The sequence below is a fragment of the Platichthys flesus genome, chromosome 19, assembly GCF_949316205.1.
Source record: "Platichthys flesus chromosome 19, fPlaFle2.1, whole genome shotgun sequence".
Lineage (NCBI taxonomy): Eukaryota > Metazoa > Chordata > Actinopteri > Pleuronectiformes > Pleuronectidae > Platichthys > Platichthys flesus.
The window spans coordinates 19,111,015-19,136,101 of record NC_084963.1 but is presented as its reverse complement, the minus strand read 5'-3'; the positions used below and the strand labels follow the sequence as shown (position 1 = coordinate 19,136,101).

At 39.9% G+C, this 25,087-nt stretch overlaps 1 protein-coding gene across 2 annotated transcripts in view; it reads left to right on the top strand.

The window, feature by feature from the left end:
* The window catches only part of LOC133974882 (myocyte-specific enhancer factor 2C-like), a 33,784-nt gene extending 15,940 nt beyond the window's left edge, over positions 1 to 17,844 (top strand). The window contains exons 4-11 of one of the 2 annotated variants that reach the window (XM_062412691.1): positions 5,371 to 5,574; positions 10,924 to 11,067; positions 11,158 to 11,347; positions 11,442 to 11,486; positions 11,653 to 11,819; positions 12,907 to 13,036; positions 13,128 to 13,251; positions 14,051 to 17,844. In XM_062412691.1, the coding sequence (XP_062268675.1) occupies positions 5,371 to 5,574; positions 10,924 to 11,067; positions 11,158 to 11,347; positions 11,442 to 11,486; positions 11,653 to 11,819; positions 12,907 to 13,036; positions 13,128 to 13,251; positions 14,051 to 14,399 (1,353 nt within the window). In that variant the 3' untranslated portion in view covers positions 14,400 to 17,844. Of the gene's footprint in view, positions 1 to 5,370; positions 5,575 to 10,923; positions 11,068 to 11,154; positions 11,348 to 11,441; positions 11,487 to 11,652; positions 11,820 to 12,906; positions 13,037 to 13,127; positions 13,252 to 14,050 lie in introns of both variants that reach the window. The other variant, XM_062412690.1, reaches the window with a different exon arrangement.
* The last annotated feature ends 7,243 nt before the right edge of the window (positions 17,845 to 25,087 follow it).

Genomic DNA, 25,087 nt, shown 5'->3' with positions numbered 1-25,087 from the left:
CCGGTGCGCGATCCACAAACCGTAATCCATGGTGCGGCCACAGAGCCCCTGGATCTGCGGGTGATAAAGCAAAGGGATTCCGGGGAAGGGGGATAGGGATGGAGAAGAGGAAATAGAAGCTGGAAAGAGAAGCTCCGTGTGTCATGTGTCATAAAATAGAACAAGTAACGTTCTGGCGCACTAATTAGCTCTAACTATAAGCTTTATCAAAAAGGAAGGTTTTGAGCCTACTTTTAAACGAACAGATGGTGACTGCCTCCCGAACTGAAAGTGGTAGATTATTCCACAGCCAAGGGGCTTGATGGCTAAAAGCTCTGGCTCCTACTCTACTTTTAGAGAATTTAGGGACGACAAGTAGGCTTGAATTCTGGGAGCGGAGTGCTCTAGTGGGTTTATAAGGTATTAACAGCTCTTTAAGGTATAAAGGCGCTATATTATTAAGGGCCTTGAAGGTGAGGAGGAGAATTTTAAATTCTATTCTAGATTTAACTGGAAGCCAGTGTAGCGATGCTAATATTGGAGAAATGTGCTCTCTTCTCTTTGTTCTCTTCAGGACACGTGCTTCAGCATTTTGGACAAGCTGTAGAGTCTTTAACGACTTCCTGCTGGAGCCTGATAATAATGAATTACAATAGTCCAGTCTCGATGTAACAAAGGCGTGGACTAGTTTTTCTGCATCTTTTTGTGAAAGGACATGTCTAATTTTTGAAATATTACGCAAGTGGAAAAAAGCGGTCCTAGAAATTTGTTTTAAGTGACTATTAAAGGATAAATCAGGATCGAAGATCACTCCCAAGTTCCTGACTGTTTCATTGGAAGCAAGGGCAATGTCGTCTAGCGCAGCTATATCATTAGATAATGCATCTCTAAGGTGTTTGGGGACAAGTATTATAACCTCTGTTTTGTCTGAGTTTAATAAGAGAAAATTGCGGGTCATCCAGGTTTTTATGTCCTTGAGACATGCTCGAAGTTTAGTTAATTGATTACTTTGTTCAGGTTTTATTGACAAATATAACTGGGTGTCATCCTCATAGCAGTGGAAATTTACAGAGTGTGTCCTGATAATGTTTCCTAGTGGAAGCATATATAATGAGAATAAAATTGGGCCGAGCACAGAGCCCTGTGGAACACCATGATTAACTTTGGTGCGCACAGATGACTCATCATTAATTTGCACAAATTGGGAGCGATCAGAAAAATACGATTTAAACCAGTTAAGGGCGGTTCCATTAATGTTAATTAACTGTTTTAGTCTTTGTAATAAAATTTGATGGTCAATTGTGTCGAATGCTGCACTGAGATCAACAGAACGAGGACAGACACAAGTCCCTGATCTGAGGCTATTAAAAGGTCATTAGTGACTTTTGCCAAGGCTTTCTCTGTACTGTGATTGGCTCTAAACCCCGATTGAAAGTCTTCATATATATTATTTACCTGGAGAAACTCACACAGCTATTGGCTACCACTTTTTCTAAGATTTTAGAAATGAAGGAGAGGTTAGATATTGGTCTGTAATTGGCTAAAACCTCTGGGTCTAGGGTGGGTTTTTTGAGTAGGGGTTTGATGACAGCTATTTTAAAAGACTGTGGTACATAACCTGATGATAATGACAGATTGATAATGTTAAGTAACGAACTATCAATTAGGGGCAGAATTTCTTTAAGTAATTTGGTAGGAATGGGATCTAAGATACAGGTTGTTGGTTTAGAACCTGAGATTAATTTGGTAAACTGATCATGGGTGATCAGAGAGAAGCTGTCTAAGTAATGGGTAGGATTCGCAGCCGTTACTGAGATCTCTGTTGTTGGGAGGGTATTAGTGCCAATTGAGGGCAGGAGATGGTTGATTTTATTTCTAATAGTTTGAATTTTATCATTAAAAAAGGTCATAAAGATATTGCTATTTAGGGATCGAGGAATACTGGGTTCTGTGGAGGTGTGACTCTCTGTCAGCCTGGCTACAGTGCTGAAGAGAAACCTGGGGTTGTTTTTATTCTCTTCTATTAGTTTTGAATAATAGGCGGCTCTTGCTTTGTGGAGAGCCTTTTTATATTCTTTAACACTATTCTTCCAGTCTATGAGGTTTTCAACATTGTAGCGCCACTTCCTTTCTAGTTTTCTTGATAATTGTTTTAACTCATTTGTCTGGGAATTATACCACGGAGCTAATTTACTATGTTTGACATTTGTCTTTTTTAGAGGCGCTATTGAGTCTAATGTTAATCGTAATGAGTCTGCAGAGCTATCGACGAGGTGGTCGATCTCAATGGAGCTCAGGGTTTTAAAGAATTTGTTGTTTATATCTACTGCTAATACGAGTTTAAATGTAATTGGGATTATTTCCTTAAATTTAGCTACAGCACTATCAGGTAGACATCTAGAAAATTAATTTTTTATTAGTGGCATATATTCAGTTATTGAAAAATCAAAGGTTATTAAATTATGGTCTGATAGAACTGGATTGCGCGGAAGTACTGTTAAATTTTCAATTGCGACACCGTACGATAATACAAGGTCAAGTGTGTGGTTACCACAATGAGTAGGTTTGTGCACACACTGACTGAAACCAATAGAGTCTAGTATTGAAATAAATGCTACGCTAAGGCAATCTTTATTATTATCAACATGAATATTAAAGTCACCAACAATAATAATTTTATCGGTCTTTAGGACTAAGTTTGATAAAAACTCAGGGAATTCCTTTAAAAATTCAGTATAAGCCCTGGGAGCACGGTAAACTACGGCAAATATGATTGGCTGTTGGTGGTTCCTGGATTGGCGTGGAAGACTAAGAACCAGACATTCAAATGACTTGTAGCTGAGTTTAGGTTTAGGATTAATTGATAGACTGGAGTTAAAAATAGTTGCAACTCCACCTCCTCGCCCAATTTCTCTAGGAACCTGTGAATTGATATGACTGACATAATCATCAGGATGCAGCCACGTCTCAGTGAGGGACAATAAATCTATGTTGTAATCAGAGACTATTTCATTAACTAAAAGAGCCTTTTTTTCCAGTGATCTAATGTTTAAAAGACCACATTTAAAAGTCTGGGTTTCCTGTATTGTTTCAGAGGTTGTTTTAATTTGTATTCAATTTTTGTGTGGAGTTCTCGCTCTATTATTGTTTAATTTCAATAATTTAACCGGACGGTGAACAGACATAATCTCTATGGGGTTTTGTGACTGATTCAGAGGGAGCGCAGAGAAGTGTTTAGCACTGCAGCTCTGCTTCCTGGTCCCAACTATGGGTTGTCATGTTATAGACTTAGTAATATTCCTAGATAAGAGAGCTGCTCCATCCCAAGTGGGATGAACGCCGTCTCTCCTAACAAGACCAGGTTTTCTCAAAAAAGTTAGCCAATTATCTATAAAGCCCACGCCGTTTACAGGACACCACCTCGACAGCCAGCGGTTAAAAGACAACATGCGGCTAAACATGTCATCACCTGTTGTATTAGGGAGCGGGCCAGTGAAAACAACTACTGTGTCCGACATCGTTTTAGCAAAAGCACGCACCGACTCAACATTCAATTTAGTGACCTCCGACATACGAAGCCGGGAGTCGTTGCTGCCGACGTGAATTACGCCATTAGTGTCACAGTAAAAATACTTTATTTGAACTTTCATCCATCTAGAAAAAAAAAAAAAACTGTACTGCTGAGTGTTACAGTTATAGTGTAAACCAGTTTTTAATCTCAGTCCTACATAGAACTCAACAATTAACTACATTTAGTAGTGCACGATTCAATGTAAAGACTCAACAAGAAAGTACATTAAAAACAGCACAAGATGTAAACAATACACAAACGATACTTGAAGCAACAGTCCAATAAAAGCAGCATGAAATGACCAGCACCAGATCTTTCATGACATGACTGAATCCTCTTTAAAAGCTGGTTCAGTTAAGTCTACATAATCTTTGACATGAATTTGATTCCTGGGGGTAAAAAGTTCATATGTTAATTCTCTGGATCCAAAAGAGCTGTCTGACCAAGTAAAGGTTTGTGCAAAGGGGCCCTGAGGAAGGTTATTTCGGTAATCACAGTAATCTCACCGGTAATAAAAGTGATCAGCAAAACAACAACCTGTGAGAGAACACTTTTTCTTTCAACCTATCTTCTTTAGAAGTGATGCTGTTAAAGGGATAGTTCACCCAAAAAAAAACTCAAAACAAGGTCATTTACTCTGTGTTTTAAGCCTAAATGTTTGGCAATGCTAGCTGATGTAAAGATTTCTGATGTCCCGAATGCACCTCAACGGATGATATCAGAAGACTTTTAAGCTTAGAACTTAGAACTTTTTTTAAAGCCTCCTTATAAATAGATCTGGTAGAAGACACTCATTCATTCACTGTCTCTTCCTTCGTCACACTCAAAAACACAATACCAGCCACTACAGACGCACTACAGTTCCTCAAACTGGTGATATCATGTCACATGATCCTCACAAGCTGTCTGACACTCAGTCAGAGGGGCTGTATGTGAGCCTGTATTCAACAGGTAAGACCCGCTAGCTCTATTCAAATAATATTACACCTGATTAATAAGAGCATACTGTCAAAGGGAGTTTTGTTCGTTGGGATTGTCACACAATTGTATGCACTAGTGTAAACACACACACACACACATACGCAAGTGTGCACTCACGCACGCACACACAGACTAAGTCCTGTCTGGGGGAGTGGTTCCTCTTTTCCTGTTATGACAGGAAATGCAGGCACATATGCTTCCTGACCCCAGTAGCAGAGCAGCACTGATCCCGTCACAGTCCTTCTGTGGACTGTATGATGGTAGAGCATTATGTGAGTGTTTGTGTGTAAACTATGACAAGGAGGAGTCTGAATTTATCTTTGAAGGAACATACCAGTACGAGTTTAAGCTGCTCTGTAACTATGTTTGATGTTATATTCATAGCTCTGTCTGTGGATGTAGAACCTAGCTTTGATTGATCATTTGAAATTACACAACCCAAGCCAGAAAGGTGCAGCAATTAAGGGTTGATCAAACTTAATGTATTCATTATACATTTCATTATGTATAATGAAAGACTGTTATAATTTTGATTCCAGATGAAAATATGTAGATTATTTAGAAATGACTATGATTACACTACACATCAGCTCATATTGTAATGACAGTAATGGTCACTTGGATTATTATTTTACAAATCAACTTTGACCTGATAATAGCATCAGATAAAAAGTCAGACAATGACTTAAGTTCTCACAGTTCCTACTTCAAATCAATTCTGTTAACAAGCAATAATGCCTCAAAATTAACTGAAGATCCACCAACCATGATCAGTAAAACTACAGCCATGAATGACTGACAACATTTCCTCTTCCTCTTTACCTGCTCTCTTCCTCCAGGTCACATTCACCAAGCGCAAGTTTGGTCTAATGAAGAAAGCATATGAACTGAGCGTGTTGTGCGACTGTGAGATTGCACTCATCATCTTCAACAGCACCAACAAGTTGTTTCAGTACGCCAGCACCGACATGGACAAAGTTCTGCTCAAATACACAGAATACAACGAGCCCCACGAGAGCAGGACCAACTCGGATATTGTGGATGTAAGAAACACAAACACACACACACACACACACACACACACACACACACACACACACACACACACACACAAACACATACAAACACACACACACACACACACATTAATATTTACTGACACTAGATCTATCAGTTAGCTCATTGACAGAAAAAAAATCAAGAGCAATCTTATTAGTTGTAAAAGGCATTTCTAATGTTTTTAATATCATTGTAAACTTACAGACAAATATAACTGGATCACTATGATAAGGATGAAAACTGAGAGGTGACAGCTCTACCGATATAAGAAGCATTTGTTTCTCTATGAAATTCGGTTTGGTTTATAGATGCTTTTTGACCATTGATAACAATCATAGCGATTTCCACAGAAAGACTAAAGCTAAAAACAATCTGTGAAGGAGCCTCACAATATGAAAATGTCTGTTGTAGATTCAACAACTGAGTAAATTAATACAATTCTTCAGAATAATCCTAATATAATAAATAATAAATCATAATAAATATGACCAGGCTGGAAACGACTGGAGGGACTGTGTTGCAGATGCTTGTCTGCGACACAGAACACAAAACTTAATTTCCCTGTGTTTGCATTAGTGCGAACGTCTATATGTGTTTGTGTGTGTGAGGGGGGGAGGGAGGGAGGGAGGGAGGGAGAGAGAGAGAGAGAGAGAGAGAGAGAGAGAGAGAGAGAGAGAGCATTGTACGAGAACATAGCAAAACAGTTTGTACTAGATTTAACCTTGTTCTGCTTCAACTTATGTAATAGTGTTAGGACAACACAATGGCAAGTGTATGGCACATGCAAATGCACACATACATACACAGTGTGGATATTGGCTAAGCACACCATGTCACCAAGGTTAAACCGAAGCTGTCAAAAGTCAGAGAGGAGGCAAGAGTCTGTTGCTTCAACACTGGGAAGTTAGAAGGAGTTTTTATTCCTGCTCTGTCTCGTGGTTTCAATTAAGTAAACCCTTGCTATTGATAACAGTGAGATTTTAAATGGTTTGGGTCTGTATAGATATTTTTCCTGGACTTTTTCCCCAACATGCCTTCCTAATTTAGAGACTGCTGCGGGCTCTGAGTATGGCACACTCTTTTCTCCAAAACACTCCTAATGGCTAACATCGAGAGACAAAGTTAATACTAGTGTGGTGCAAACGTGCAGTGAAACTGAGTAAATTGTTGTAGTTGAAGGTCAAGGTCACTATGCCCTAACAAAGCTCATTGTGTTTGCATTAGGGATCCAAAATCTCTGGAATTATTTAAGGAAATCCTTTCAAATACGGTACACATGTTCACTTACACTGACAGATTAACTAATTCGATTTTGGTGGTCAAAGACCAAAGGGCGACGTCACGGTGGCCTCACAAAGCCAGTGTGGACAGCAGTAAAGTAAACATTTAAAAATGTCCTGTGTTGTAAACCATTTTTTAAATGCCATAGGGGAGTTCAAATACAATTTTACTCAAGTTGATGCTCCAAAACCTAAAGATATTCTGTTCACCATTATGCTCCCATGACTTAGAGCATTTAGCTGATTAATCTATGAGTTATAATTGCAACAGAAAAGAAGGGGAGGTTGGAGTGCGTGGTTCAATGACAGTAGGCCAACATACTGCAGCTATGAAAAGGCTCTGCTCCAATGAAATACACTATCTGCCAGACAGGAATTCAGTAGAAGAGAGGCTCCTTTGTTTTGGTCATCTCTTTTTTTCCTTGTGTGGGGGGTGGCATGCGCCTTTCTTGTGTATGTGTGTGTGTATGTGTGTGTGTTTGAAGAGTGCAAGTCAGACAACTATCAGCTTATTGTATTGTGTTCATTTAGCCTGGGAACTTTGCTGCTATTTATAAATCGGAGGAGTTCTGCATTCTTCACTTTTACTCGATCAAGCTTACTTTTTGGCCCACTGTGCTCTCTATCTCTCTCTCTCTCTCTCTCCCTCTCTCTCTCTCTCTTTCGCTCTCTGTGGCTCCATGTTGTTTTAGATTAGAAACAGATGAAGTTTTCAATAAATCTGAGCATGCACATGCGCACACACTGAAGCACACGCCAATGCTTGCATGTGCTCACAGACCAAGTCCAGTTCCTTTGTGTTGGCTGTGATCCCTCCCTGCTAAATGGCTGGAAACCGGTAGTGGTCTAAAAATAGCGCAGAACACAGCTAAGAATAGCCATGACGGGCTGTGAGTGTGTGCGACTGTGGTTTGCCTGTGAATGACTGAGTGTGTGCGTAACTGTGTGAGCCACAGGAGGGAAATAGAGAAAAGGAAGAGAAGTAACTTAAAGCTGACCCACCATGTCTTCGGTCCCCTACTTCCTTTTCCCCTTGTGACCAGTCCACTTTGTATTTGTGGAGCTAAGAAGCTGTTTGTGTCCAGTGCTCATATACTCCATCTAATAAGATTGTTGCTTAGATATCCTGCTCAAGGATGTGTATAATTCCTGTAGATATATGTCAGTGATTATGGTAATTCCAAGTGTAAAGCTCCAATGCAAGTCAGAGGTTCAAAAAGTAAAAATAACGATAAATGTAAAAGTACCTTGTTTAGCAGTAGATTGTGTGTGACTGACTCTTTAAGAGAGTGTTGTTTTACATTTTTAATGTACATGCTTTCATTTAAAAGTAACTTCTATCAGTCTAGCGCTGTAAAAATACAATATTCCCCTCTGAAATAAGTAGGTGGATATTTCAGAACTGAACATACCTGAGAATAATAAAGAGGAAACTAAAGTAAAAATGTTATAACCATATTTTCACACTTTTAGATCAGATGTTGATACAGTTGGGGGCAGGTTGGTGCTTTCAGAACCATTGGAGATGCATCAATTCATTTGATTTAATTCATTATTTGGTTCCCTCTGGTGACCACTAATGTCAGTACATAATTATTTAATAGATATTTCAGTATAAACCCAAAGTGATGGACGGGCTAAATTAACGAATGAATGAATGAAAGGCACAGAATTCTCACAAACTGATTTGACTATTTATAACTGTTTGCTTGCGTGTTGAATGGATATGATAATATGGTTCTACCTTTTCAGCTCCTCAGAGCTTATTCAAATGAATCACTGTTGTATTGAACACTGCACAAGAGTTAAGTACACTGGTATGTCCTTCTGAGAAACTCAGATTGATGTTGCTGTCAATTTATGAACTATTTTTACTTGGAATATCTTCTTATAATTTCAGCTCTATTTCTGATAAATTATGAGTGATGTTTTCAGTTAATTTGGATGTAAACTATAATCAACTGTAAATGGTATTTCTTATGCCTTTAATGTAGGGCTATTACTATAAATATGTGCTGCTCTAAATCTGGCTTAGCAGTTATAGTGGGACGGTGTAAAAATTGCACGTCATGTTCCCTGCCGCACGCAGGCACATACGCACACACATACGCTTGTGCACACATGCACTCAGAACATAATTTGATGTGGAAGTGGAGAAGCAGGAGGAGAAGACCACCCACGAAATAGAGAGAGCAGTGGGAGCAACTGAAATTGAGAAAAGAAAAAATAAAGAAGAAATCTATGGAAAAGAAAAGTAGTGCGGCTGGAGGTGTAGATGGATGTGGGAAGAGGAAGAGGAGTGTGTGTGTGTGTGGGGGGGGGGCAGTTATGGGGGCAGGCTGGAATGGTATTATGGCATCCTCCCTGTCTGTCTCCAGTGCCTCCATAGAGCTGTTCAAACCACCTGCCACCATACACACCCTGACACACCCATTCCATACCAGTGGTGTAGAGTAACTTAGAATATTTAGTCAAGTACAGGACTTAAGGGCTTGTTCTTTCATTTCGTAGCATTTGATGCTTCTCTATCACTTTAAATGTAGTGCAGCGTTGTATAAAGTAAGTACAGTATAAAGTAGCATAAAGTACAAATACTTATTTACAGGTATAAGAAAATGTTGTAACTTTATTGCTATTGCTACCTTTACTAGAGGTCTAAATATGTGTTCCTTTAGCAACCATTAAAGGTTGCAATGATTCCATATTTTCACACAGTAAAAAGCTGTAAAATGCTGCTGAAGCATTAAGGATTCAGGATTAATGATTCAACAATGTCAGCTCATGTCCAGTGCTTTTACTGTGATACATTTTGTTTAATGTTTCTGAACTTCAAGTCAAATTTTAAACACAGTTTTGTATGTAATTTAGTATTTTTACTCTAAGGTATGTACTTTGTTAACGTAACCAATTTGAGTGCTTGTTTTCTTTTCTTTATTGAAAGAGGAAAGAGTGGGTGTGCAATAGTGACACTGTGTACAGTGTTCGTGTTTGAAGAGGGAAAAGTAGGCTAGAGGAGTCGGTTTTATGTTTTAGTAGAAGAGCCAGATTTGACAGATTGTGAGGGAGGGATGGGAGCGACGAGAAACCCACATGAGTAAAAAATAGCCTTCTACGGCCATCCCTCTAGTAGCCACACTAGCATTGGTGGTAGCTGCCGCACCCTCCTCCTCCCCCTCCTCTCACCCCAAATCCTCTAAAGCAAAACAGGTGGACATGACTGGGATGAGTGGGATAGCTGCACTGGGCCAACCGCTGAGTCCTGTGTGTGTTTGTGTGTGTGTGTGTGTGCTTGCGTGCGCGCCACAGTCTTCCAGTGTCCAGTGACAGACTGGACTAATGGGCTGTGAAGTGCTGAAGCAAGGCCACTGAGAGCCAAACCACATACACACACACACACACACACACACACACACACATATGTAAGCACAACCAGCGTTATCATCATCTGATACCTGCGTTAGAGGAGAGATTTTACAATGCTTACATGAAACCTACTGACGTTTGAGTCACATACATGTTTGCCAAATCCACACATGAACTGAAGTGAAATTCAGACATATCAGGAGGTTTTTATAATGTTTCCGATGTGTGTTATGTCTGATGTTCTTTCTCTTTATTCTAAGCTTGTCTGGCTCAAAAAGTTATTTGATGATGATGATGATGAGGATGACGCAAACTGAAGTGATACCTTCTCTTATGGTGCTATCTTGTGGTAGAAATATGCACTACAGCATATTTAGTTGAAAGGATAGGTTCACATTTGTGCAGCATACATACACAAGAAATAAAGAAGAAATCTATGGATACATTGATTTTATTTTAACAATTATCATAATGCAAAGTGCAGTTAACAGACCAAAAACCTTAATCATATGTAACCTTAAATCCGCACCTGATACTGAGGAAGTACTTTTCAGTTTTTCAAAGACTTGATGTCTCTTGATGTGATCCATGACTGATCTTGGAACATTACTGCCACCTGTTGACCAGTGAAATACAGTGGTCATCTCTATGATTTTACATTTCATGTATTTTTTTACCCCTTCTAACCAGACACTGCGTAAAAAGGGTTTAAACGGCTGCGACAGTCCCGACATTGAAGCAGATGACTCTGCTGGTCAGAGCCCAGAGTCAGACGATAAATACCGCAAAATCAATGATGACATCGACCTAATGATCAACAGACAGAGAATCTGTGTAAGTTCTCATTATTCCCTATATTTCCATCTAAGCAGTGTCTTTGTTTCTTCTCAATAATGTTAACTGTTGAATTTAATTGCACAGCAGGGTCTGCCTCCCTCCAACTATGACATGGGAGTGTCCATCCCAGGCAGTAATGCCAGCGGACTGATGTACTCCCACCCAAGCATAGGAGGTGGTCTAGATAACCACAATCTGCTGCCCATGTCACACACACACCCCTCCCTACAGAGAAACAGCATGTCCCCTCAGCGGCCCTCTAGCACTGGAAATGCAGGTATGTATGAGATAACTACACAATCCTAAGTAAAGAATCCCTTCTCTTGACCCCTGGATGTCTGACCACATGTGTGTTTTTTTTATCTATGTAGGACTGATGGGCTCAGAGCTGACGAGCAGTGTGGTCTCCAGTGTGGGTAAGACTGGAACTGCATCATATTCCATAGTCACTAGATAAGTTTCAGAGGACTTGTGTCCAGTTAAATTGTTAAATTAAGGATAAAGCGTGTACACACATTCAGATCAAGGATAATTTATCAATGGATTGAAATTAAAACGCCATTAATTTGTGTGTCTCATTAGGAAATGGCAGCTACAGCAACCACTGCACCTCCCCAGGGCTGCTGTCCTCAGGAGGAGTCTCCAAAAACATGCAGAATAAAAGCCCTCCTTCGATGAGCATGAGCCGTAAGCCTGAACTCCGAACGCTGATGCCGCCCTCCAACAAATGCAACAACATGCCATCTGTCGTGAGTGCTTTCTTCTCCATTCCACCCCTGTTCACTTAAATTCATTTTATTTTAACTCTGTTCATTTCAGTGCAAAATGCACACTATTATAATGCATGGAATAAATTTGAGTTTGTGCTTTAATGCTGCCCTTCAAGTGTGAGGGCTTTGACCTCATGTTGGTAAGTACCATGTAAGGGAACATTACAAAAGACAAAAGCTCTGAGTCTGTGGTTGTTTGGGGGTCAGTACATCACAGGGCAGATTGAGATTTTTCACTGACAGTGAAAAAAAGGTAATATTTTTCCTGCGGAAATCTGAACAATGTTCGTGATTGATCACTGTATACGTCACCCACCCTCCCTCTCTCCCTCCCTGAAAATGACCGACACATACTCAAAATCCTCATGGCTATTTCCCCCTTGAAAAATCTAGATCTCAGTTCCCAGTATTAAAAAGAAACCAAACGTAGTACCTGTGTTAAAAAGAAAAGATAATGCTCAATGTTTTTAGACTATTTTCATTAGATGCAATGAGACAACTGTAGGTTTGAATCAGTACAAACTGTTTACGTCTGGCGTTCTATCAGGGCAAGCGATTCCTCTCTGTACATCTGATCTCAGAAGAGCGTTCAATGCTGAAGGATCTGATTTGAATTAATTTAGTAATTTATGCTCTTTGGCAGCAGAGTGTTGTCTGTGGAAGCTAGCTTGACTTCCAGCTGTTTCATATATTATTTTTGCGGCTGTGACTGTGTCTGGTTGACCAAGCTGAGGGGAGAGCAGCATGTTTTGGACATTGAAGCTAAAAACTCCTGACCAGCTGCACCTTTTTGGGTATTGGAAACTGCAGGCTTTTCCACTGTGAAGATTGCAGTTTGGTCTGTGGATCGCAGTCACAGTTTGTAGCAGCGGTAAGTGAGTATATTGCTCCACAAGTGAAATTTACGGGCAGAGTGACCCTGACTAATAAACTTTACTGAAACCACTCAAATTAAATGACTCTGAAGCTTATCTGAACTGTAACATTTATTGTTTTGTCCATTGTTTTGTGTGTTTTTGTGTTCAATGATTCAAGTTTCACAGATTCATTTCCATTGTTTGTGCAGAGCCAGAGAATAATTCACTCTCAGACTGCTCAGACGCTGTCGACTCCTGCAGTGTCCATCTCTGCTCAGACTCTTCCTGGACAGGGGATGGGCGGATATCCATCAACACTCAGCTCTTCTTATGGCACAGGTGATTACTACAGAACCATACTGCCACAGACAGAGGCCACATATAGCCTCTTGTCATTTACTGAGGGGAGATTTCTTTGTGTTTTCTTCAGAGTTCTCTCTCGGAACTGACCTTTCCTCTCTGTCTGGATTTTGTGGTTCTGGTCTTGGATCCATGACAAGCTGGCAGCATCAGCAGATACAGAACCTGCAGCATCCAGCACTTGGACACATGGGGTAAGGGCTTCTGATTAAAATAACATGTTATGGTACAAAAAGTATTAAACAAATATTTTCAGATAAAAAGGAAAAGATAGATGACAAAAACCACATGGCAGAAAATAATTCAATGCATTCAGTAACTTAATCTATTTCTATAAAATCTTTACATCAAAAGTATTGTGATCATAGCATTTCATATTTGTTTTTAAATCATTGTACTTGAACCTGGTCTACACACATAAATAGAATACTTAAAAGGGAATATAAGTCATACATGATTTGTGCAATTTAATGTTATTATAGTCTTTAAATTTCAGTAGTTTGAATAGGAAACAACTATATGTACAGGTTCAAAGTTGTTAAGTTTAGCAATGGAGTTTGTTTAAATTCCATATGGTTAACCCAAGATTACTATATCTCTATTGTGGGGTTACTCAAAGCTCAATGTAATGCCCATGATTATTCAGGAATTGTTTAGTTATTAAAGTGTATTGATTCATAAAATAATAATACTTTGAATGTGTTTAGATGTGCTTCTATTATTAATATAATATTTTGATAAAAAATAAATAGATGCAGTCTTACCGCTAGGATTTTTTTATTAGCAGTGGGGGCAGTGTAGCAGGTGAGTGGGAGGATGAGGAGGGAGAACATGTACTTCGATAAAAATCACAAGAAATTTGCAGGAGTTGTTATTGAGTTTTCATTCAGGGTGTGACCCATAAAGTGTGAGTTTATATTCAGCTGGTTCTGTTTGGGATAGATGATTTAAACATGCAACAGAATAATTAAAAATAACTCTCTTGTCCTGCAGAAACTTGTGTCAGAACTCCAACCTAAACCTCACCTCAGGTCATCAGAACCTACACATCAAGTGTGAGCCAGCTTCTCCTCCCAGAGACCGGAGTGTTGCCATGGTCGGCACAGGACTCGGAGGAGGCGTGACCACGGCTGGATACTCTACCTCTGGCAGGGGTCCCAACGAATCGGGCCACTCCCCCGGTGACAGCGCATCCAGCTGTGGGAGCTCGTATGAAGGCAGCGAGGAGCGTGAGGATTATCACGGCAGTGATGGCTTCCTACTCCGACCTCTGTCCAGTCAGGAGGAGCGCCACAGCCCCTCAGTCAAACGGATGAGGCTATCAGAGGGCTGGGCGACATGATTGGGGCCGGTCTACAACCAGAGGGGAAGGGATGTTAGTAAAGTTACCTTATAGTGTTATTATTATTATTATAATCAAATTCTTATTGTACCGAGTGGGTGTGCTATATGTGTAATGGTAAGATGTATGTAAGGGGGGGGGGGGCAGAGTCAGACAGTCTTACAGTGATGCTCTGCTGTATTAACAACTTGTTCTGTAGCTAGACTTGTACACTAGAGCCATGACTCCTGGATGATCACAACTGGTGAACAGAACTTGTAAGATATGGTTTTTATACTTTGAAAGCTGTGTCAAAAACATCTCATCTAAAAGGAAGGTTAAGGGGACTGTTCTTAGTGGAGTTAAAGGGTGAAATTTTAGGGATTTTAGTGCAATGATAGAAATAATGAAAAAAAGAATTTTATAACATCCACAGCCCGACAAATGAATTATGTTTTGGAAATGTGCATTAATCCAAGAATACGAGATACAAACACAAAAAGTCAAACATCAACAGATGCAGATCATGATTTGTATTCCAAATAACTAAACCTATTAGTAAACCACTTTAAGGCCATGATTAATGTGATGCTTATTATGCAGGGCCTGTTAAGGAATAGCGACGTTTGCCTGCTTTAGTGCATTGAAGAGAATGAGTAATCGGTATAAATACACTGAATTTAATTTAAAGCAAAGTGGGTAATTTCTCCTTAGAGGTTTTTGACACAGTCTGTTAGTGTGGCTGTTCTACAGACTATTTCTCACATGCTTTACACAAACAGTGTGATGCAGGATGTCATTTTACACCAACATGTACTGATTTGGCGGGAAGGGCTGATGGTATATATGCAATGTTGGCTTTGTGTGTGTTTGGGGGTCAGGTGTGTGGGGGGGGGGGGTAGTAAAGTAAATAGCAAGTCAGTTTAATGCACATTCACAGATGTGCACATGTATGCAAACTAACAAAGGTAAAGTGAATAAGTCTGGTACTCTGAACGGTGAATCTACTTAATGAGATGTGGATCATTGGAGCCATGAGAGCAGGCGTGCTGAGGTGAAGCGCTTTGCGTCACCACCGCTAACATGCCGTGTTGCAGGTTCAACATTTGTGCACACACAGAAACCTAAAGAAACATTTCTAAAAAGTATGGAAGGTAAATTCTGGCAAATAAAAGAGGTAGAAAGAGAGAGCTTGAGTAGGTACAGTACGAGAGAAAGGGAGGTGGAGAAATGTAGAGGTGTAAGAGAAATGTTGACTGAGGATGATAAGAAACTTATTTGCAGCAGGTTGCATAGAAAGGAAGCTTTGATGTGAAGAGACAAATCAGAGTTAGTAAGTAGTTTTCAGAGCACTGTTAGAAAAAAAAGGGGATATTTTTTTTTAGGATTTTGGTCGATGCAATCCAAAAAAAAAACGTATGGAATCAAAAGCAAAATTGAATCTTACCGAGGAACTGAAAAGTAACCACTACTTAATACTTACTTGTTCATTTTAAAATATATGTATTTGCACTTCAGATCTGGCTCACATGCTGTGAAGGAGAAATAGGACATTTTTTACTAACTAAATACACCAATGAATAATCAGAGATTTAGAACTTCAAAACAAAATAAAAGTGGTCAGGATTGAAAAAAGGGAAGTTACATTTTAAGATGTTTGTTAAGTAATCGAAGATAAGTAATCATAAAGTTATCAAATTGAATTGCATTTAAATGATCTGTATGAATTCACATTGTTTCATAATCTGCATCTGAAATTAAATTTTAAAACTAACTCAAATTGACTAATTGACCAAATCTTCTCAGCTCTGCAAATGCTAAAATTGAAGATAACATTTAAAATTTTCTTTGACCGATCTGAATATTTAATGAAATGGAATTAAAATTGTAAGTATTCTATAGTGGTTACAGGTCACAATTTGGTAATCATTTGTCTAGAAAATGTATATGGCTTCTCTTGCTTCCATACACCACAACCTGCATAATGTTCATTAAAAATCAACAGCGTCTGTTGGTTTATGTAATGACTGGAGTGGTGAATTTCACAGAGAGGAAGTTTAACCTCTTTTTAGTCACACTAAAAGCCATATACAACTCGACAACGCTGTTACACTGCACAAACTTTATTGTGTTGGTTTTAAAAAGAGAGCTTCCTTCCTTACATCGAATTGATATTTTTGTATTTGTGCAGCTTTATTTAATTTGATAACAATATACCAACTTGAAGAACAGGTGCAAACAATTTCTAACAAAGATACTGGGAGATTTTAAGTTAGTTGTAAAGTGAAGTAAAGATCCCCTTTAAAATCCGCTGTGGAGCTGGTGTCAGAGCCAACATCATCTCACAGAGCACAGAAGACAATCTGCCCTTCTACACGTCACCATTACATCTGCAGTGGTGGAAGAGATACTCAAGTAAAAACACCAGTGCAACAGGAGTCATGTTTTTAAAATCCTACTCAAGAATAAGTTCTGTATTGTCAGACATGAGTAAACAGTTACTTACACCACTGCATGTTGAAATGACATATATCAATAATCTGTGCCTTGTACCTCAACATGGTCTGACACCAGTCGCAGCAGGATGAACAGTAGTTTAGGCTCTGATATCCACATTTTTGTACTTTTAAAGTGACGGAAGTGGCTAAGGGTTGTTCACATTTGAATCTTTTGGTTTAAGAGCTGTATATTTTGGAGCACAAACCCTCAACCCTGCACTCTGCACTCCACGTACTCAGTTTAATGTAAATCCAGTGGCTAAATTCACTCATTCAAATCCCTTAAGCTGTTCTAGTTTGAAAGACGCTGCTGTTGAGTTACAAACTACTTTATGATGCTGTTTAAAAAAAAAAAAAAATTAAAAAACAAGGGCAGAGCCCAGATGTATTTCCTCCTGCACTCCTTTTCTTCTATGATGACTGGAGTCTTTGGGTTGGTCGGCTTCCTTATTACTGCACCACACCTGACTTAGCCTAACCTAGCTCATTGAGGGACAGGGCCAGGAGCTCGTCCTCAGGCTTCAGGTTGAGTGGATGGGTGGAGGAGCACGTAGAGCGATTGTAAACTAACCAAAGTGTGAAATTCCCTGTATGTGTTTTTGGTTTGATTTCTTTAATCCGTAACTGCCTGGACTTTGTCAAATCCGTGCTTAAAAAACCCTAATGATATGATTTGAAGTTACTTTTATTTGGTGATGTCACTGAATGTCCTCTGTACTTTAAATGTACACCCTGGGCTGCATTTCCCCTTCTTTACACGCACAAGTTCTTGAGTAACTGCAAGTAAAATACTCTAAGAGATCGTTAGCGGCATAAGCTGGCCTTTGTCGCCACTTGGAGACATTGATTCTCAGAAGAGAAATACAGTGCACCTCTGTTGTCGCAGATCATGTACAGTGGTTCCCTCACTCAGAAAATTGTTGTATTTGTATTTTGCAGGAAAAATAAAACTTTAAATATACAGGCTCTGTTACAAATGTCTCTGTGTGGTTTGTTATCATTGCTTCCTCACTTTCTACTGCACATTAGTTTTTATTTCATGCCAGAGATTTTTCAGCAGGAAAACACAAATAAATATATATTAAAAATATGTAAATGACAAGAACTTAATGTGTTTTATTTTTTAATTTATTGACATGAACATATACATCACCTCAAAATATACTGAAAGTGTTTGATTCTATGAGTTGACGCAGTTCAAACCTTATTTATTTTTTTTAAGTTCCTGACAGTATGGAAATTTGAAGTAATACTTCCAGGTTCCAGGTTGAAATACTCACAGCTATACCAATCCACTGTCAGACTCAGCAACTCTGGATTGTCTGATCCTTCAGCTGGAGTCTGCTCACCATTCCCAACACCAGTTTGCAGACATTCAGCCCCCACCCTCTAGAATGCTCTGCCAATTGAGATTTGCAATGGGGATGGCTCTACCCCTGTGGCTGAGGTCCTCCAACCAGAAGGCAGTTCGATCCCAGTCTTCCCCATCTGCATGCCGAAGTGTCTTTGTGCAAGAGGCTGATCCTCGAATTGCCCCGAAGTAAAAGCATTTACCAATTCCAAAAACAACTCAAAACTTGAAATTACCTTACCAAATTAGATTAAGATTAAGATCCGTTTATTCATCCCAAACACATGCACAGACATGCAAAGGCACACTCATGCAGGTAGGGAAATTTAATCTCTGCTTTTGACCCATCTGGTGCAGGACACACAGAGCAGTGAGCGACCATGTACGGCGCTCGGGGAGCAGATGTTGGGGGAGTAAGGTGCCTTGCTCAGGGGCACTAGACAGGGTAGGGATTTTTGGACAGATCAATCCAGGTTCGTCTTTTGTTGTCTCTCCGTGGAGTCGAACCAGAGACGAACCAGAGACCTTCTCTGCCCATAGTCCAACTTTCTGCCACTAGACCACCGCCTCTCCATAGGACACAATGAATTGTGTCCAAAAATCCCTTCCATTTCTGTGCACTGTTTTGTCCTCATAAATATTTAAAGATACCTTCTGTCCCTTGTAAGGCACTAAACAATTATAAGTTCATATTATCATTAAATATGCTCATTCTCGGTTTGCTCTAAGGGAAGAAGAAACCTACTTGTGTCATTCTGCCATTCTGACCTACTGTAGAAACATAATGTTGAAACATGGCAGACCCTGTGGAGGAAGACCTGCTCCTAATGTAGATGTAAATTCAAATGATTATACCATACTGAAAACTTCATGAATGTTAAATCCTAAACACTGGACCTTAAAATATTATGAAAGAGAAGAACACAGGGTTTCTCTACATCGCAGAGAACATCTCATGGGACAAAGTTTTTTTTATTCACAATGTGTCAAACTATCGCAAAATATAATAATGATATAATTTAGAGCGTATCACTCAATTGTGAATTCAAGGATGGATGTCTAAATGTACATTTTTCAAAAAGTATATAGCATCAGTAGAAATATTCTTTTTATTCTGGCATCATTTTAGAAAATGTGTCATGTTTTTTGTGAAAAATTAACCTTGTGTAGTCCATAGAAGAGGTCAAATGCAAAATACAACCAAGTGAAGTGCATTACAAATGAACCAGTCCTATACATGAGAATGAGGGACTGTTATGTTTTCATAACCAGTATCAGATATGAACTAGTGAACCACAGATAACTATTATAATCACGACATTCATTGTTAAACCCAGTGACAATGTGTCTAAATGACTAACTCAGCTTTAGTGGACACACACTGATGCTGACTCTGTCAAGTGTTAACACTGCAGCGACTTAGGAGTCACCTCCCCTCCTACTTCTGGGACTTTATACGTCCCAACAGCCAGGGGGCAGCACAGACTCCTCATCACTTTCTTCTTATTCATGTACAGCTGAAAGAGTTAAAATATATAAATTCAATAGGTTTGAAACTAATAATTATATAGAGTTTCACTTTATCTGACAATTCTGGTCTCCATCAATCATTTTGTTCTGTAAAGTTTCCTTCACAATAAGCTAAACCATCACTGAGAAAGGCAGCAAAACCTCACACACAAAATGCTTGTGACGATGTTAAAAAATAGATTCAAACTGTCATTCGACAAATGAAATAAATTCCTGATCATTTTCAGTTGATAAGCCAATGATTTCAGGTCTTTAGTAAAATCTGTCATCATTAAAAGGTGGTTTTATATAGTAATTGTCAATATCTGTAAAAGTAAGGAAGTGAATAAAATATGTTGTTCCTGTGAAGATGGAGATCACAATGTGTCTTCGCCTGGAGCTCAACTTTGGTTAACTTTGACCCCCGTACTTGTATTTGCACAGGTATGACTGGGCCCTTAATCCATCTGATAAAATAGTGAGCGGTAAGTGAAGATATTCACACTGTGGGCTTCATACAGATTCTCTAACTTATTCAAAGTTTAGTCCTCACACATTTCTCCATTCAGACTTAACCTCTAAACTCTCAGAACTTTTAGGAGGCTTCCTTAAAACGACCACTCCGTTTACAGCCTGTCTCGTGTCCACATTGCATCTCATCTTATTTAAAACCTGACATGTGCGCCTGGTGTAGAGATGTGTATCCAGCGTCCACAGTGATGTGGGCTTGTTCTGTCCAGTCAGTCCCACCCTCCTCTCATTTTAGTTAAAAAACAATTAAAAATAAGATAGAAGAAGAAAGCAGCCTGATGTGAAATTTGTTCACGCTTCCACTAGTCTTATCTTCACAGGTGTCTGGGATAACTAACATGAGGACTGAGGAGAGGACTGCTTTTTAGAACATAGACAGAGCAAATTAAATACTAAACTGACTTGCGATAAAACAGCACTTACGTATTTTTTATTATCTGCTTATTCATGTTAAAAACTAATATAGAATTATAGCAACGGTCATGTGATGCATTGAGCTGCTCTGCAACCCTGAATGAAAGCATGTCGTGTCACACCCAATGAAAACGTCTCCACAGTTTATCCACACTGTTGTGTCGACTCACTGCTGACCTCGGACTAACAGTCTAAAAGCAGAGTTTTAGAGCACACACCGCTCATAAGTTCAGTGTCTCAGCTTCGGGACAGATGCTGGTGGCTGGTGTTTATTTTTGGCAGTCTAGGTAATGGCCATAGATTGTTGGCCAGCTGTCATATGAACACTTTAAGCCATATGTGAGCACAGAGCAAATTAATTTGAGCAACTGTGCTCAATAACTTAATTAATGAGATGTGTGTGTGCGTTTCCATTTTTTACCCATGCATGGGTTCAACATTCTGAAAATAAGGTTATTTTTATTTTGTTTTATAAGAAAGAGCGGATCCTTACACAGTGGCCAATGCTGAGCTGTGTTTAGAAGTCATCAAGGACGCCCTGTGAGTTGGACGTCAGCCCAGATGCCTGCGAAGTACCTTGTTTGTGGTGTGTGCATGTCTGATGAATGTTCACGGGCATGTCTGATTCGCATGCAGCTTGAACAAACAAGCAAAACCAACTAGTGCACTATGACTTTAGTAAACATGACATATATATATATATACATACACAGAACATTGTTCTAGAGGATCAAGTGACAGGCAATCCAGTAACTCTAGTACAAAACAAAAGACTCAACACCGTCCTGAGTCAGCAGTGACAGTAAAATAAGGTTTTATCTCTCATGGCCAGTGGCTGTATTCACAAATATTCAGAGAATACGCGGAGCCATACCATGAATGGATCCAAGCTTTGGAGGGTTTTAGGACTGAAACGTTAATTACAATGAAGAGGTGTTGAGCGTGTGGTATGGCTTGGTGATGCATTTCTTAAAGGGGTGCAGAACCTTTTTCTATTACGCGGCGTTGTTCATTTTTATATTGTGTATCCTTCAAAGGCCACGTTACATCATTGAACACTACACTAACCAAGCTTCAGGATCGGCAGCTGAGATTGTCTCGCTGCTGGTCCATTAGTGGATACTCCCCTCCACCATCACTGCTGTGGAGAATCTGTCTCCAAATTATGTCAAGTTAATTTAACCTACTTACCAAAGCTACCTTACTAACAGTTAACTTACTAACAGTTAGCTTACTTACTAAAGTTAACTTTCTTACTTAAGGTAACTTACTGACAGTTAACAAACTTACTTAAGTAGCAAACAGTTAACTTACTAAAGTTAAATTGATCACTAAAGTTAATTTAGTAACAGTTATCTTACTTACTGATAGTTAACTCACTTAACAAATGTACAGTTGACTTACTAAAGTTAACTTAGTAATAGTTAACAGTCCTCTGCTTCAGAAAGTCCTACTACCAACTGTTCTTCACCTAAGCAGCTTTCTTAGGGGCTGACATGTCTCGTGAATCACTTCTATTTTTACCAGAACTAGTCTGAACTGTGAAGGGAACTTCCTAGGAAATGTAATAATTCTAACAACGTCATCACCAGGAGCAACATTGTACCAGAAACTTTATGAATATGAGCCATTTAAAGAATGTGCTGCCAGTCTGTCTCTTTGTGTGTCTGTCTGAGCCTGAGTGTCTTCATCCAGCTCAAACCAGTTTCTGTTTATCAGCCATGCAGAGGCTGCCTGTATATTAGAAGCCAAAACATTATCCATGTGACCTCTCACCATTGTGTGCATGCATACTGGAGGTTTTTGTTCTCGGCAAGTGCACATGTGTCTTCAGAGCATTACGCAATCGTGAGTTGAGGTAAAACTCTTAAGACAACAAGGTGCTGGTTTGTGTCCTTACATGCATTGATGTGCAGTGGCTGAATGAGAATGGAGGACTTACCTTACCTTTCCTCCGCCAAGGCTGAATACCTAACTCAGTGCACCTGTTGTCAATCAACCCTGGAAATAAAAGCCAAGGTTTCACAAACCCGTTTTTCTCGGTGATGAAACGCTAATGTTCATAAACCATGAAAAAAAGAAAACATCAGGTAGGTGTGGAGCAATTAGAAAACTGGATCTGTCCTCGATTGAGCTTCAACTGGCTTCCAGTTAAATCTAGAATAGAATTTAAAATTCTCCTCCTCACCTTCAAGGCCCTTAATAATATAGCGCCTTTATACCTTAAAGAGCTGTTAATACCTTATAAACCCACTAGAGCACTCCGCTCCCAGAATTCAAGCCTACTTGTCGTCCCTAAATTCTCTAAAAGTAGAGTAGGAGCCAGAGCTTTTAGCCATCAAGCCCCTCGGCTGTGGAATAATCTACCACTTTCAGTTCGGGAGGCAGTCACCATCTGTTCGTTTAAAAGTAGGCTCAAAACCTTCCTTTTTGATAAAGCTTATAGTTAGAGCTAATTAGTGCGCCAGAACGTTACTTGTTCTATTTTATGACACATGACACACGGAGCTTCTCTTTCCAGCTTCTCCTTCCTCTTCTCCATCCCTATCCCCCTTCCCCGGAATCCCTTTGCTTTATCACCCGCAGATCCAGGGCCTCTGTGGCCGCACCATGGATTACGGTTTGTGGATCGCGCACCGGGGGTCGCGGTGTTGGATCCAGTGTGGCGGATTCTGAGTCATGTGGGCTGATCGTGGTGCTGGTGGCGGACCCTGTGTCGCGTTGGCATTGGGCACGGGCGGTGGACCAGGACCGCAGTGGTGGCTTGTGATGGGTCCTCCTGGTGGGCGGCGGTGGACGGTGACTGAGGACTGAAGTGGCGTCTGGTCTGGATGGTGGATCGTGGTCTAGATGGTTGCTGAGCATGGACTGTGCTTCATCAATGCTGCTAGAGACTTTGATTATTGATGATGTTCTCCTGCACGTGGCATCTATTGCACTTCTGTCCGTCCTGGGAGAGGGATCCCTCACATGTGGCTCTCTCTGAGGTTTCTACATATTTTTACCCTGTTAAAAAGGGTTTTTTGTAGTTTTTCCTTACTCTTGCTGAGGGTTAAGGACAGAGGATGTCACACCCTGTTAAAGCCCTATGAGATGAATTGTAATTTGTGAATATGGGCTATACAAATAAATTTGATTGAACTGCAACTCTTTCATCACCTTAACCTCATTTGTAGTGGTTTAATGACATGAGCTCTCACTGATTCCAAGCAGGATGTGGGTGCTGATGACTGCCCCCTGCTTAAATACCAACAGGTGTATTCCAGCTGCTAAACGAGAGAGCCACTGTGATTGGCCATCCTGAATCTATGAAACAAGCATTTCTGAGATCGAAATCAATATATTAAGTAGTGTTCTGATACAAGGGGACATTTCTACTTCTAAAATGGTACAGCCTCCTCTCCCATTAAAATCACAAATTAGCAATAAGAAGGACCTAATTCTAATAATGTAAAAACACATGAGACAAAATGTGATAGGGGCTTTAGCATTTGTCTCCCATGGAGACGACAAAGCTGCACTAAGACATTTTTTCTCACTTCACAGGGCCCAAAAAAGTCAACAACAACAAAAACAAGAAGACTAGACTTGACATAAAAGTGTTCTGTTCACGCTGCGAGGATGTACTTGCAAACAGAATGTTTACTCTCCATCAGATACAGATCCACAACACGAAAAGCATTGGTTATAGTTTTGGCCATTGTGTTATTTTTAACTTTAATGGACCTGAATGACTTAAGTATTACTCAGCAGTTAGCTTCTTGTCTTGCATTCTTGGACTATATGCATTCTCACATACCATTGAACGAGAAGTATACAACAAAGTAATGTCTGTGCGCTTAATATGAAACTTGAGCCACGAGAAGGTTAGCATTTAGCTTAGTGTAAAGTCTGGGAACAGCAGTGGCCTACAGGAAACAAACTCCACCTACCAGTATCTCCAAAACTCACAGATTGACACGCATTATGTTGTTTGTTTAATCCGTACAAAAAGGGGGATTATAAATCCAAACTGACAATAAAAGTGTGAATTGCTGTTTTTAGGGATTAAACACTCCCTCAGGGAGCTTTAAAACTGCTCGTAGGTGGATTTTGTTTTGGGCAGAGCCGAAGTCTTCTCCATTTTTCATGGCAGTCCATGTGTTTTCATCACTCAAAGTGTTGAAGAAGGGGACATTTTGTTAAGGTGGTATTAGGGTTGAGCCTCTGGGTACCACAAGTACCAGAGGAGACAGTGGCAGCCTGGTGGCTGCCTTTAGAGGCGATGGCCTACCGGGCCAATATGTATGCTTCTACGTTTTGACGGACACGGACAGATAGGACCGCCTTCTCCAACGTGGAACGCCCTCTCCGTGCCTCTCAGCGGCTCATCGGAGAGCTTTTCGTGCAGCTCTCATTTTTCTAAC